Source organism: Podarcis tiliguerta (assembly GCF_965153285.1).
Source record: "Podarcis tiliguerta genome assembly, chromosome: 13".
NCBI lineage: Eukaryota > Metazoa > Chordata > Lepidosauria > Squamata > Lacertidae > Podarcis > Podarcis tiliguerta.
Window position 1 is genome coordinate 7,667,795 of NC_139546.1, and position 15,492 is coordinate 7,683,286.

At 42.8% G+C, this 15,492-nt stretch overlaps 1 protein-coding gene across 4 annotated transcripts in view; it reads right to left on the bottom strand.

Annotated features, from left to right (window-relative positions):
- CENPC (centromere protein C) overlaps positions 1-15,492 on the bottom strand; it is a gene marked incomplete at its 3' end in the record, with an annotated part of 540,346 nt that overhangs the window by 494,177 nt on the left and 30,677 nt on the right. For 2 of the 4 annotated variants that reach the window (XR_014503952.1, XR_014503953.1), the window contains exons 15-17: positions 14,953-15,043; positions 12,581-12,653; positions 9,075-9,146 (exon numbers count right to left, since the gene is read on the bottom strand). Coding sequence is in view for 2 of the 4 variants with exons in the window: in XM_083407601.1 (XP_083263727.1) it covers positions 9,131-9,146; positions 12,581-12,653; positions 14,953-15,043 (180 nt within the window). Of the gene's footprint in view, positions 1-9,000; positions 9,147-12,576; positions 12,654-14,952; positions 15,044-15,492 lie in introns of those variants that run through there. The other 2 variants (XM_083407601.1, XM_083407602.1) reach the window with 2 other exon arrangements.

Consider the following 15,492-nt stretch of genomic DNA (forward strand, 5'->3'; position numbering starts at 1 on the left):
TTTAGAAAGAGAAGGAACCTTCTTTTCTGAAGCCAAAAAGACATGGACAAGAATTGACCAAATCTGGATCACAAGAGGACTGGCACCAAAGACAAAAAAAGTAGAAATCTGCCCAAAGACTTACTCCGACCACAATGCTGTAAAGATGGTAATGAACTTACAACCAACTGGTTCTTTCAGATGGAGGATGAATGACTCTCTGTTTAGAGATGAGGAAATAACCAAGAAGGCCCAGAAAACTCTGAAAGACTATTTTGAGATAAATTTAAACACTACGGTGGAAAAAAGAACTGTATGGGACGCAAGTAAAGCTGTTATGAGAGGATTTTTGATACAACAGAACGCACTCAAGAAGAGATTACAACAGGAAAAAAGAGAAAAGATATTGGAAAAGATTAAGGAAGGTGAAAAAAGACTGAGATCAAATCCAAAATCACAACAAATCTTGAGAGAGATAAAGTTATATCAAGTACAATACATGCAAATGATAAATCAAGAGATTGAATGGAAGGTCAGACAAATGAGACAAAGAACTTTCGAATCAGCAAACAAATGTGGAAAGTTATTGGCATGGCAAATAAAGAAGAGACAGAAAATGAATACAATAACAAATTTAGAAGAGGAAGGAAGAATTATTCAGAACCCAGTGGAAATTAGGAGTGCCTTTCAAAGATACTTTAAACAGCTTTATTCACAACAACCACAGAAGGAAGCAGATATGGAGGAATTCTTGAAAGAAAATGGGCTACCGGAAATATCTCAAGAAAGTAAATTTAAATTGAGCTGCAGGATAACAGAACAAGAGGTAGAGAGCGCCATCCAAAATATGAAACTTGGCAAGTCCCCAGGACCTGATGGGTTGACGGCAAGATATTATAAATCAATGAAAGACTGGCTAATTCAACCCTTGAAGGATATATGTAATGACATATTACAGGGGAAAAGGACACCAGAAACGTGGAAAGAAGCTTTTGTGACTCTCATACCAAAGACAGAATTGGAAAAACACCAACTTAAGAACTATCGGCCTATATCATTACTTAATGTGGATTATAAAATTTTTGCTGACATTTTGGCTAGAAGATTAAAGAGGGTTTTAGCGGAGGAGATTCACAAGGACCAAGCAGGCTTTCTCCCAGGAAGGCACCTATCTGATAATGTAAGGAATATAATTGACATTTTGGAACTTTTACAGGAAAGAATAAACACAAAAGCAGCTTTAGTATTTGTGGACGCGGAGAAAGCCTTTGATAACATTTCTTGGGGTTTTATGAAAAAGAATCTCCATAGTATGGGGGTAGGCCAAGAGTTCGAAAATGGTATAGGTGCAATCTATTCTGAACAAAAAGCAAAATTAATTGTTAACAATGTTTTGACTGAAGAGTTCAGAATAGAAAAAGGAACACGACAAGGTTGTCCTATTTCCCCTCTGCTTTTTATATCGGTCCTGGAGGTGTTGCTGAATATGATTAGAAAGGACCAGATGGTAAGAGGGATACAGGTCGGAGTTAAACAATTTAAATTAAGAGCATTTGCAGATGACTTGGTTTTGACATTGCAGGAGCCAGAGTCCAGTGTGAAGAGGGTTTTAGAACTGATTCAAGAGTTTGGTCGATTAGCAGGTTTTAAACTCAACAAAACAAAAACTAAGGTTTTGACAAAGAATCTAACAGAAAAAGAGAAAGAAAGGTTTCAGAATGAGACAGGTTTGACAGTGGTGAAAAAAGTGAAATATCTGGGAATTATTATGACATCAAAAAATGGGAACTTATATAAGGATAACTACGAAAAATGTTGGATGGAGATAAAAAAAAATCTAGATATATGGTCTAATCTAAAACTCTCACTGTTAGGTCGTATTGCTGTGATAAAGATGAATGTATTGCCAAAAATGTTATTTTTGTTCCAGACATTGCAGATTATTGATAAAATGGACTGTTTCAAGAAGTGGCAGAAAGATATATCTAGATTTGTCTGGCAGGGCAAAAAGCCAAGAATAAAATTTAAAATATTAACAGATGCAAAGGAAAGAGGAGGCTTTGCCCTGCCAGACTTGAAACTTTACTATGAAGCAGCAGCTTTTTGCTGGCTGAAAGAATGGCTACTTCTTGAAAATACAGATATACTGGACTTAGAAGGATTCAATAATGCGTTTGGGTGGCATGCTTACTTATGGTATGACAAGGTTAAAGTTCACAGAATGTTTAAGATTCACATTGTCAGGAAAGCATTGTTTAATGTATGGATTAGATATAAGGATTTCTTTGAAAACAAGACTCCAAGGTGGTTATCTCCGATGGAAGCAAAAGCAGTCAAAAAACTCAATATGGAGGCCAATTGGCCAAAATATTGGGAGATACTAGAACAAGATGGAGATAAATTGAAATTGCAGAGTTTTGACAAATTAAAAAGTAAAGTCCGTGATTGGCTCCACTATCATCAGATAATGGAGGCATATAAATTGGATAGAAAAATTGGCTTCCAGGTGGAAAAATCAAAATTGGAAACAGAATTGCTAGAACCCAAAACTAAGGTATTGTCAAGAATGTATAATCTGCTGCTGAAATGGAATACACAGGATGAGGAAGTGAAATCAGTAATGATTAAATGGGCACAAGATGTGGGTCACAACATAATGCTAGCCGACTGGGAACGGTTATGGACCACTGGGCTAAAGTTTACGGCATGTAATGCCCTAAGAGAAAATATTATGAAAATGATATACAGATGGTACGTAACACCAGTCAAACTAGCAAAAATTTATCATATGCCCGATAACAAATGTTGGAAATGTAAAGAAACTGAAGGTACCTTTTTTCATCTCTGGTGGACATGCCCAAGGATTAAGACCTTTTGGGAGATGATCTATAATGAACTGAAGAAAGTATTTAAATACACATTCCCAAAGAAACCGGAGGCCTTTCTCCTGGGCATGGTCAACCAAGAGGTACGTATGAAAGACAGGATATTTTTTATGTACGCCACAACAGCAGCAAGAATACTTATTGCAAAGTATTGGAAGACACAAGAATTACCCACGCTGGAGGAATGGCAGATGAAAGTCATGGACTATATGGAATCCGCAGAAATGACTGGCAGAATCAGAGACCAGGGTGAAGAGACGGTGGAGGAAGATTGGAAGAAATTTAAAGACTATTTACAGAAACACTACAAGATTAATGAATGTTAAAATAACATCAGATTGAATGTATAAGGTTATTGGAGTAAAATTTTAAGGCTCAGAAGACCCAACATTCTAAGTTCTAAGCATTGAATAAGCTATATTAAGACATTCAAATCAGAAAAGAGGTTAATTATGACAGAGGGAAGGGATTTGTTGTTTAATTGTATGAATTGGAATACAGGGAAGGGAGACTCGGGGAAGTCAGAGAAACAAGTTAATGCAAGATTAATATGAAGATAAGATTGTTTTTATTTCTGTTTTTTGTAGTATGTTATGTTTGTGTAATTCTGTATGTTTTTGGTGTATTGTTTGTTGCTTTGTTCTGCTTTGTTGTCTTTTATGCAAAAACGAATAAAATATTTATATATATATATATAAAAAAAAAGAGAGAGAGATGTGGGTCTGTTCTTGGCAGTTTCCCATAGATACGACACAGCTGAGGTGCAACTGTGTGAATAAAAACCACTGACTTCAAAGTGCCAAAATTTACCTGCTTCTTTAGATGTGTGTCAGCAATGCAGACAGTAGTGGCTAGCTTTCCTATTCAGTTGGATTGCTGCTAGATTCTGGCTTCCTCACATATAAATGTGGCAGACACAACTAAAGAACAAATACTGTTGCTTCCATCATACCTACTTGAACCCATCAACCCTTACATCCGTGCCCTGTTTTGCATGCTTAAATAATTCAATAAACTCAAACAACTGTGGATATGTGAAAAATTCACTCTCTGTGTTTTTCTCCTATATTGTTAGTTATTCCCCTTGAAGAAGAAGAGGAGGGTGGGACTCTTCGTCTCCCTGCCCATCCCTTTTCCCACAGAAGCAGCCTTCCGCTTTCCTTTCACTTGGCTGAATCAGGCCCCACAGGTTTAATCAGACGTGCATCTAAGGGCCAATTCTGACTATCTGTACTATCTGCACCCAGTTTATTGTACGGTCCTCTAAGGAGGCCTTTCCCATCCACTGTTCTGTTTTCCAAAGAGCGTTGTTGGTAGCGATGGCATGTTAATTCCATGGGGAATCCATTCCTCACAAGGAGGGATGTGGCTGTGGGGGAGGCAGCAGTGTGAGGATGGGAGGGAGCTGGGAAGGAGAAAATATTGAGGGTGATGTGCCCAGAAGAACATTATTGGGGATGGACCTGTCCCCCAGAGTGGATTCCTTTGCCGAGAGACTACTATGTCCTTCTTCCTTCACAGGGCCATGGTTTGGGACAGGTTCTGGCCAAGCAGCAGCGGCAGCAGCCCAGCAGTGCCATGGGGAAACCCAGAATTTGGAGGCATGCTGAGCTTGGCTGGCCAGGATGGAGCCAACACAGAGATATGCAGGCAAAGTGGGGAGGCCTGATAAGATCAGGTAAGTGGAAATGCCCCTTCCCAGGTCCCCCACCTTCCTGTCCCAGACTGGGGCTAGTGTGGCTCATTTCAGGTGCCAGGTCAAAAAGCTGCTACCTCAGTGTTCTTGTGACACAAGCGAGAGACAGACAGACAGACAGACAGACAGACAGACACACACACACACACACACACACACACAGAGATGAGAGAGAGAGAGAGAGAGAGAGAGAGTCTCCTTTTGCTTTTTGTCAGCTGCTGTTCAGTTTTGACTGTTGTCTTCCTTTTAAAGCCTGTTCTTTATTTTATTGTGATGCTGTCTTTATTGTTTCAATTACGATTGCTTGCTCCCTTAGGCAGGAGGGTTCACACACACACACACACACACACACACACACACACACACAGTGGTACCTCGGGTTACATATGCCTCAGGTTACATATGCTTCAGGTTACAGACTCCGCTAACCCAGAAATAGTACCTCGGGTTAAGAACTTTGCTTCAGGATGAGAACAGAAATCGTGCAGCGGTAGTGGGAGGCCCCATTAGCTAAAGTGGTCTTCAGGTTAAGAACAGTTTCAGGTTAAGAACAGCCCTCCAGAACAAATTAAGTACTTAACCTGAGGTACCACTATATAGGTAGTAGGCTTTCAAAAAACTCACCAGGGCGCTTTTGGGATTCAAGGGTAAATAAAATCTGGTCTGGGACACGGGTGGCGCTGTGGGTAAAAGCCTCAGCCCCTAGGGCTTGCCGATCGAAAGGTTGGCGGTTCGAATCCCCGCGGCGGGGTGTGCTCCCATTGCTCGGTCCCAGCGCCTGCCAACCTAGCAGTTCGAAAGCACCCCTGGGTGCAAGTAGATAAATAGGGACCGCTTACTAGCGGGAAGGTAAACGGCGTTTCCGTGTGCGGCTCTGGCTCGCCAGAGCAGCGATGTCACGCTGGCCACGTGACCCGGAAGTGTCTTCGGACAGCGCTGGCCCTTGGCCTCTTTGAGTGAGATGGGCGCACAACCCTAGAGTCTGTCAAGACTGGCCCGTACGGGCAGGGGTACCTTTACCTTTAAAATCTGGTCTAGCACTTGGACTAGATTCCTGAAGTCACTTCTGGCTGGTATTGTTAGTCCTCTTGCCGAAGGCTTTTTTGTTCTGTGCAAAAGATTACACAGTTACCCAAAAATGTCCTGTCCCTCTCACCAGCCTGGTAGCTAGCCAGCTATTCCCAGGTCTGCGCTGTATGGAGCCGCCCCTGCCCTCTCCACCAGTTTATGTACCTTCTCCCAGCGGGCTGCATGCATGTAGCCAGAGACTATGCCTCCATGGAAGATGCCTCTGCTATTCTCTCTTCCATCCCCTCCTGGTTCTGGGAAGGAGTGGTGCAGGAGGGAGTGGGAAGACACTTGGCCCTTCACTTGCCTGGCCTGCTTCTTCCTCCAGCTCTGAAGCTTCCCCTGCCTCTGATTCTTGCTACAGGTCACCACAAATCACTGCCCTGCTTTCCCGAGTCAGCCTCCAGCCCCCTTGCACATGAGTCAGCACCCTGCCAGAAATGGGCCCTTCTGAGGTAGCAGTCACAGCCCAGTGTGAATTTGATCTTTAATGTTTGTTTTGCAAGTTTGCTTTTACCTATACAGTGGTACCTCGGGTTACATACGCTTCAGGTTAGAGACTCTGCTAACCCAGAAATAGTGCTTCAGGTTAAGAACTTTGTTTCAGGATGAGAACAGAAATTGTGCTCTGGTGGCACAGCAGCAGCAGCAGGCCCCAATAGCTAAAGTAGTGCTTCAGGTTAAGAACAGTTTCAGGTTAAGAACAGACATCCGGAACCAATTAAGTACCGTATTTTTCGCTCCACGGTTTTTGGAAGAGGAAAACAAGAAGAAAAAAATTCTGAATCCCAGAAGCCCGCTGGCTGTCCTGGCTTATGGGATAGCCACACACAGCCTCTCCCGGGCAAGGGGAGCCCTTTTTAGGAGGGGAAAAGTGCCTCTTATAGAGCGAAAAATACGGTACTTAACCCGAGGTAACACTGTATTTCGGTTTTTCATCATGTTCTGTTAAGCACCTTCATAAAATATTTTTGAAGAGTGGGATATAAATTTATAAAAGGCAAAATACCTTCCCTACAACAGAGCTTTTCTGGACTGCATGGGGCTTACTTTGTGCCCAATATTCCTTATTGGCGGGGCAAAGGATGGGCCACGTCGAAATAACACCAACCTGGACACTGAAGGGAGCGCGTCTACAGCAGCAGTTGTGGGAGACCAGACACAAGGACTTCCCATGATTTTTTTAAAAAATAAACAGAACAGAACATGCCTAGCATTTAATAAACTTCTGTATTTTTCACTCCATAAGACGCACCTAGTTTTTGGAGGAGAAAAACAAGAAAAAATAATAATTCTGAATCTCAGAAGCCAGAACAGCAAGAGGGATCGCTGCGCAGCGAAAGCAGCGATCCCTCTTGCTGTTCTGGCTCCTGTGATAGCTGCACAGCCTGCATTCGCTCCATAAGACGCACACACATTTCCCCTTACTTTTTAGGAAGGAAAAAGTGAGTCTTAGAGCAAAAAATACGGTATTCCATTGAATCAGGGATGCTCAAAACAAAAATCTTTCATATATCCAAGGGGCATGAGACAAAAACGAATGGGGGTTCCACCCTGAAACAATATTCAGCACCTACATTTGTGCTCTGGGCGGGGGGGGGATCACCATCCACACCATATTCTGGGGGGGACTAAAAAAACTACCCCTTCAGACCGAGAGCAGTGTCATATGTAGACTGTATGATATGCTAAAACAAACATTTTCAAAGATATTAATATAGAATTTGAGGGCTTTTGAGGAAAGGGGTGGGACTTCCAGTGAAAAGACGGTGGGGCACAGGTGCCTGCCTTCTCTTCTTCTCATCTGCAAGTCAGAAAAAAGTTTACACTGTGAAAAAGAAAGTCCAGGTATGGCCAGTTCATCCATTTCAAAGCTAGAAGCTTTCAATGTGGACTGTGCTAGATATAAGGTGCAGAGAACAGAGTTGGAATAATAACGAGAGCCCCTTGGCTTTTGGAATTAGGCCAAATGTCAGACTCAACTTCTCAAAATCCTTATTTTCTATCCAGTTTTTTAAAAATTTGAATTATCCCTACAAGCAAGTTAACAGGAAACTTGGGACAGTAGAATTTAACGTTAGGAACCCTAGACAAAGCATTATATAATTGGTGGAATAGCATAGCCCAAGCCAGATGTGATAGCCAGACATTTCCGAGCACAATTCAAAGTGTTGGTGCTGACCTTTAAAGCCCTAAACGGCCTCGGTCCTATATACCTGAAGGAGCGTCTCCACCCCCATCATCCAGCCCGGACACTGAGGTCCAGCGCCGAGGGCCTTCTGGCGGTTCCCTCGCTGCGAGAAGCCAAGTTACAGGGAACCAGGCAGAGGGCCTTCTCGGTGCTGGCACCTGCCCTGTGGAACGCCCTCCCACCAGATGTCAAAGAGAACGACAACTACCAGATTTTTAGATGACATCTGAATGCAGCCCTGTTTAGGGAAGCTTTTAATGTTTGATGCATTACTGTACTTTAATATTGTGTTGGAAGCTGCCCAGAGTGGCTGGGGAAACCCAGCTAGATGGGTTTGGTATAAATTATTATTATTATTATTATTACTACTACAGTGGTACCTCGGGTTACATACGCTTCAGGTTACAGACTCCGCTAACCCAGAAACAGTGCTTCAGGTTAAGAACTTTGCTTCAGGATGAGAACAGAAATCGTGCTCCGGCGGCGTGACGGCAGCAGGAGGCCCCATTAGCTAAAGTGGTACTTCAGGTTAAGAACAGTTTCAGGTTAAGAACGGACCTCCGGAATGAATTAAGTACTTAACCCGAGGTACCACTGTATTACTATTATTGTTATTATTATACTTAAATCTGCAAAACCAACAACAGGGAAGGCAAAGGCATTTTATGCTTCTCAAGAACGCTAAGTTTCGAAATATCAAACGACACCTGGGTGATTAGTTTTATTAATGCGCGCGATTTATGTAACAAAGATACAAACTGTACAAAAGAAAAGGAGGCGCATTGATTGGTGCTGAACGGAGCAGGGTAATGAGAGAACACGGGACCCAAAACCTGCATTGCTATACAGACCCATTGCCAGTCCTTCCCACCCCCACTCTGGGCACAAATGGCCCCTTTTACGGAAGTTTTGCAGTCTTTAGAGTAGCTCTGCCTTCGTGCCTGGTACTGCCCGCAGCATCACACGAGCAAGACAGCAGCAAAGGCTTTGAAGGTTAGCACGCCAAATAACGACGTGGCGTTGTGCCACTTGTCCAGTGCAGGATGGCGTCTTAAGAGCTGCAGTTGCAGCAACGTTTAGTTACGCCACCGAAGGAGCCTGCCAAGCTATCAGTTCAGTCAAAGAAATGACAAGATCAGAAGAGAACTTGTGCAATATAAATAATTAGAAAAACATACAACTCAAACTACAAAAATATCTTTAATTTTGTTGTCCTGCAAGCCTGGAATGCCGCAAGCTAGGACGGTTCCACCTTCCCCACATGAGACGATCTTTAAATTGCTCCAAGAAATGTTGATACAAGGGTGGGCTTCATGAGTTTTCGGACCTGAAATGAAACAAAATTACAAATCTTTCACAAAGCTTTATTTTCCAACTATGCCACAACCTCCCAAAATAACTCGTCTATGGGGCAATTTATAACTTTATGTCAAGTTACTAACTAAAAGAACATCTGTAGTCAATATAGCCACGCAATGATTACTATTTGGGTGGAAATGTTTTGTTGACATGCTACAGATGATAAGAAATTCTCTTAAATCTAAACCAGGGGAAGACACACATTTAAAAAATGGAGACATTCTCTTTCATTTTCTCAGTGCGTTCACATGTAGTTTATTATTATTAATTATTATTATTTTAATTGCAATTTATAAGCTGCTTTCCAGCAAGACCTTATAGGTCACAAAGCAGCTGAAAAAAAAGCTATATAATCAGCTTCGCTGGCCCTTTCCCTCCTTTCTGCTCATTTCTAAAGGAAAATTTAAAAAGACGGAAGGAATTGTTGTTGTTGCTGTTTTTAAAAAACTCTAAACCCTCTCTTATTTGCCTATGCTGGTTTGCCAACACTCTCTTCCCCATGGGTTTCTTTTTTCTTTTTGAAATAATCTTTATTAAATTAAATTACACACATATACAAAGTATTTACAATCTCATACTATACTACAAAAAGAAAATTAAAGAAAAAAACAATTAAGAAAAAAGAAAAGAAGAAAAAGCAGATTTACGTGCAGAAAAAAACTTAATCTTCCTAATTAATACTTAAATAAATACTTAATTAAAAAAAGACTTCTGACAAATTTCTAATGGTCTTCCCCACTGTTTTCATGCATGTTGTATTTAAATATAACTCTCAGCAAAAAAACCAGCAACAAATGTTTCCCTCTTCCTTTTTAGTTCAGTGAACCTCAGCTATTCCAGTCTGCTTGGTGCCAACTGACGAACAGGATTCAGTGCGGTTGCAACTTTTGCGAGGGCTAAATTCCCAGTACAGTGGTGCCTCGCAAGACGAAATTAATTGCGAAGCGGATCCGCTTAGCGGATTAGCGCTATTAGCGGTTTAGCGGCTATTAAAGGCTTAAGGGATTAGCGGATTAGCTGCTAAAAGGCTATTAGCGGTTTAGCAGCTCAGAAAAAGGGGGTGGGGAGCGGAAAAAAATCTCAAGACTCGCAAGACATTTTCGTCTTGCGAAGCAAGCCCATAGGGAAATTCGTCCTGCGAAGCACATTGAAAAACGGAAAACCCTTTCGTCTAGCGGGCTTTCCGTCTTGCGAGGCATTCGTCTTGCGGGGCACCACTGTAATGGCACATCAAGGAAAAATCATGTAAAGTCAGAACAGCCCCTGGAGCCACCCCCGTCTTGAACTCTTGCAAGATCGGGGCTATCCGAGATCTCTTGCAACCCTCCCAGAGCCCAGTAAGCAAGGCAGAGCGCTTTAAAGCACCTTCTCTGGTGGGAAAACCCTACACAGAGAGAGTTTAAAGTCCTCTGCTTTGCTTAGCAAGCTCTGGGACAGTCGCACAAGAGTTTTAGGCAAGGACTTCCTTTCTGTTTGTTTGTTTATTAGGGGGCAATCCTCATAAAGCTACGATTGAACAAGTAAAACCTGTGTGGATTGCAATCCTGCTGTATCAGGATTGCTTATCTAGATGTAATATAAAAAATTAGAAACTACTTGAAAGTACCAAATAGGCCTAGGATTAAATTAGGATCTAATTAAATAAATGGGATTTAGAACAGTAAGAAAAGTGAATAAGTTACATTATAATTGGAAATATTTTTGTCTAATAATGATATTGGAACGCTGTTACATCCAGATACAAGGAAACTCAGAAGGGAGGGACTAGAGGAAGTCAATTAATATGTATATAAGGTTGGATTTTTAAAGAATTAAGTTTGTTTTTATTGTTCATTCGTTTATTGTTTTCTTCTTTGATGTACCTTTGTCTTTGTTTGTTATTCTGTTATGTGATATTTGTTATAATTGTGGAAAACCTAATTTTTTTCATTTTTTTTTAAAGGATTGCTTATCTAGAAGGCTTAACCATAAGCCACTCTTTGCACCTGTCAAAGCATGGAAAGAGCACCGAAAAATAAATGAATGGTTTACCACCATCCAGTCATTCCACTCATTAACCCAGCTGCAATTAATATTCACGCAAGCAGGATGGGTCTAAAGGCCCTACAAGCAGCTCTTGTTAATCTGATCCTGCCACTAAATGAAAGGAACTTTAAGTTTTTCGGCTTATTGGCTCCACCTGCTGGTGCATCTTTGAAGAGTTTCTAGCAATACTGATTTATTTCTCAAATTTCCTCCAAGGGCCTCAAGGTGACATATGTGTCTGTGACGGAAAGCTCGGGCAGACCTGAGTCTGGTGGTGCAGCGCAGTGGATTTCTGCCAGAGCGGTGTAGCTGGCAGGGTGCTGAACTGCAACCTCACTAGCTGCGGGGACAGCTAGCCAGAAGGGGGTGAAAGACAGCACAGAGAGAGAGAGAGAGAGAGAGAGAAAGAAAGAAAGAAAAGCAGTTGAGAACTGGGCTCCTGGCATTCAGCTGGACAAAAGTTTAGCCCCTGAGCTGTGTGTGTAACATCTACCCCAGGGGAAAGGTCTACAGCCAGAGAAAGAGATTAGTGTCTTTTGACATCTTTCCGCAGGGCCTGCAAGACAGAGCTGTTCCGCCTGGCCTTTGGTTTGGACTCCGTCTGACCCTTATGTTTCCCTCCCCTTATGGTCTTGATTTAGCAGCTATTTTAAAATGAAGCTGCATTTTAAATTGCATTTTAACCTGTATTTTAAATTGTGTTTTTTTAATCCCTCTCTTTTCCCCCTATTATGTTTTTATTGTGATTTTATTTTATTGGTGTTAGCCGCCCTGAGCCCGGCCTTACCTCAGAACCCAGGTATTAAGACTTAAGCCAGAGCTTTCCAAACTTTTCAAGTTGGTGACACACTTTTTGGACATGCATCATTTCGCGACGCAGTAATTCAGTTTTGCATCATTTTGTGACGTAGTAATTTAGTTTTACTAGCAAACTGGAGGTTAAAATAACTCTTTTCCAGCCCCGAGAGGAGCACGGGGAGCGTTCATGTGACACACCTACACACTGCAGCTGACACAGTAACGTGTCGCGACAGTTTTAAAAGCTCTGACTTTAATACCTCAAGGTTTACTTTAAAGAACTGAAGGAAATATAAGCTGCATGTTTACCCTCTTGTTTAGAAACCTGCATATATATGCGTAAGTGTGTTTACTGTTTCTTGAAATAATTCTATCTCCTGACACTTCTTTTGTTTTACCAATTTTGTTCTTAAAATAAAACCTTTTATCCGTTTAACTCTTCATAAGTCTCCCAGTGCCAGGGGTTTTTTAAAGAAGCAAAATAGTAAGGGAGGGCATGCCTCATTTTATCCTCAGTAGAGACTCAAGAGTGGGCATGAAAAGATTAAAGAACCCAAGGAAACTCTACATTTTTCTTACCTGCTTCCTTTCATTTGAGTGAAGAGGACAACACATTCTTTATTCAAGAGATTGCGTAGGTTGTACACGTTCCCTACAATTAAACAGAGTGATTCCATTATAGGACAAGTCTACCATTTTATAAATGCAAAAATGAGATGGTTTTCATTTCACTGATACAGTGGTGCCCCGCAAGATGAATGCCTTGCAAGACGGAAAACCCGCTAGACGAAAGGGTTTTCCGTTTTGGAGGTGCTTCGCAAAAAGAATTTGCTATGGGCTTGCTTCGCAAGACGAAAATGTCTTGCGATTCCTGGGGTTTTCCCCCCCTCCCCCCTTTTTCCCAAGCCCCTAAGCCGCTTAACAGCTGTTCGCTAAGCCGCTTATCAGCTGATCTAAGCCGCTTATCAGCTGATCTAAGCCACTAATAGCCTTTTAGCAGCTAATCCGCTAATCCCTTAAGCCTTTAATAGCCGCTAATAGCCTTTTAGCAGCTAATCCGCTAATCCCTTAAGCCTTTAATAGCCGCTAATAGCCGCTAAACCGCTAATAGCGCTAATCCGCTAAAGGGCTTGCTTCGCAAGACGAAAAAAAACGCAAGACGAAGAGACTCGCGGAACGGATTCTTTTCGTCTTGCGAGGCACCACTGTAGTTGGATATTGGTGGGGCATGCATTATAATGGACCTGCTTCCTAAATATCACCACTTTAACAGTGTGCTGTCCAAAGCTTAAAGAACACTGGAGAAGTCTTTGGGTCAAATTAAAAAAGATGTAGTACAAATACAAGGGCTCTTGATCCCCCCCCCACCTGCACCCCCATTTTTGCCAAACCCTTCCCTGTGACTTACCAAATTACATTTCATTCTGATTGGCACATTAGGGGCTACAGTGGGAATGGAGTGAGCGGGGGGGGGGACCTATTATGTGACTAGAGCTCCACACACAGTTCTTTGGATACAAGTCTTTTTGCTCAATTTATTATGACTATTATTATTTATTAAATCTGTATACTGCCCTTCAGGGATGCGGGTGGTGCTGTGGGTTAAACAACAGAGCCTAGGAATTGCCGCTTCCTCCATTGTATCCAAGTGCAGAACATTTTATACTGAATTCATATAATCAATTACAAAAGTGTCAGCATTAACTGTAAAAATAGCTAACCCCACACCTGCTGGTCTCACTGTTAGGATATTTCCGTTCCACCTTAAAAGGGAGCAGGCTTTGAGTCACAGAGTCTGCGTATTTCCTGTTTTCACAGGATGTTTCTGTTGTGTCTTTGCTTTCGTTTCTCTCTCTCTCTGCCGGAGACTCTGAAGCAGGCAGTCATGTTTTTCTTTGTTCTGGTCAACGTTGAATAAACTTGTAAATAATGCTCTCCTGGGTGCATCTTCCGCTGTGTGCATTATCTGCTGATAGAGCGTGCATCGGTTCTGGAATGTGGCAAGCTATTTCTAGAGCTCGTGTCGCTAATTGCTGATACTGCGTGTCTACGGGAGATCCATGGACGTCCGGAGACGACGTGGAGTCGAGATGGACTTTGTCTCCCTGGCAGTATCCCGACAGGGATGGGACCCAAAAGGGTCCCATCAACCCAGTTTGAACAACAGCTTGGGATATGGGGAGCAAGGTCTTCTTATCAGGTTAGATTCTTCACAGCTGACTACCTTCCTTCTCCTGCAAAAGGTAGAGGCAGCGGAATGGGAATGATGGGGAGGCTTCTCAAAAGTAGCAGGAGAGGAAACAGGGCTGATTCTTCCTCTGGTCTCCTTCCAGGTGTTGTGCAAAGAAGTAAAGGAAAGGTGCATTTTTCCAGTGCAGGGACACCCAATGTTGCTCTACGCTTTGCAGAAGGCCCAGAAGGAATAGCGGGAAGAAATGCCGAACTACTCCCGATTCCTCTCTTGCTTCTTCAAAGGAGCACGTGAAGTGCCCCTTAGTCATGCAGTCAGACCAGGGGCGTACGAAGTGGGGGGAGGGTGGCCCCGGGTACCACTCTGGAGGGGGGGGGGTGAGAGACAAGATGGCTCCTGCCTCCCCCCAGCTGTAGAGTGGCCGAGGGCACACGCAATCAGTATGGGCACCGCTTGCATGACATCCGTACTGGCTGCCACTCACATGGCAACCGTATGGGCTGCTGTGCATGCGCACTCCATATAGACGTCGCACATGCGCCACCGGGCGGTTTGCCCCGCCCCTCGGCGTCCCGCCCCGGGTGCCAAAGAGGGTTGCTCCGCCACTGAGTCAAACACAACGTATGCCCCAACATTGCTCAAGAAAACAGGATCATCTCCTTCCATAGACACTTATTCTCCCCCTTCTGCATTCACCTTCACCTTAGCCCTTCCCCCTCTCGAAAACGCTTATTATTGGGCAGATGATCGGTACACTTACCCGGCGGGATAAAAAAATAGTCTCCGGCAGTCAGACGGTAATACTGGTCATATAGCATCAAAAGGAGCTTTCCGCAAGAAATGTGGAAAACCTTCAGAAATGAAAGCCATAAAACGTTACTTCACTTTTCATCCTAAAACTTGTATAAGTAAAGTATCACCAGGCTGTTAAAAGCGAGAAGATCCAGCTTTTAAAAGCACACCAGTTTATCCACCCAAACAATGGTTTGGGATACTTTTGGTGCTGCGAATGCCTGGGCGCTACTGAAGGGGTGGGTGGTTGAAGGGAACCAATATCCTGGGCAATTTCCTATGACAGACCTTTCCACCACTAATACTCGGCACAGAATCAATACACTGGGGAGGTAATCCAATCTCGGTACAGCTTTACCTGCTGGCATTGCATGATGAGAGAAAATACGTTTTCTTTTAACGAAAAAGCAAGCTGCCCTTGCTTCAAAGGGGAAATCCATAAAGCAGAAGCTTATGGCGATGGGAAAGTGAAGACTAAATACACCATGCATTGCAAAGAGTGTGATGG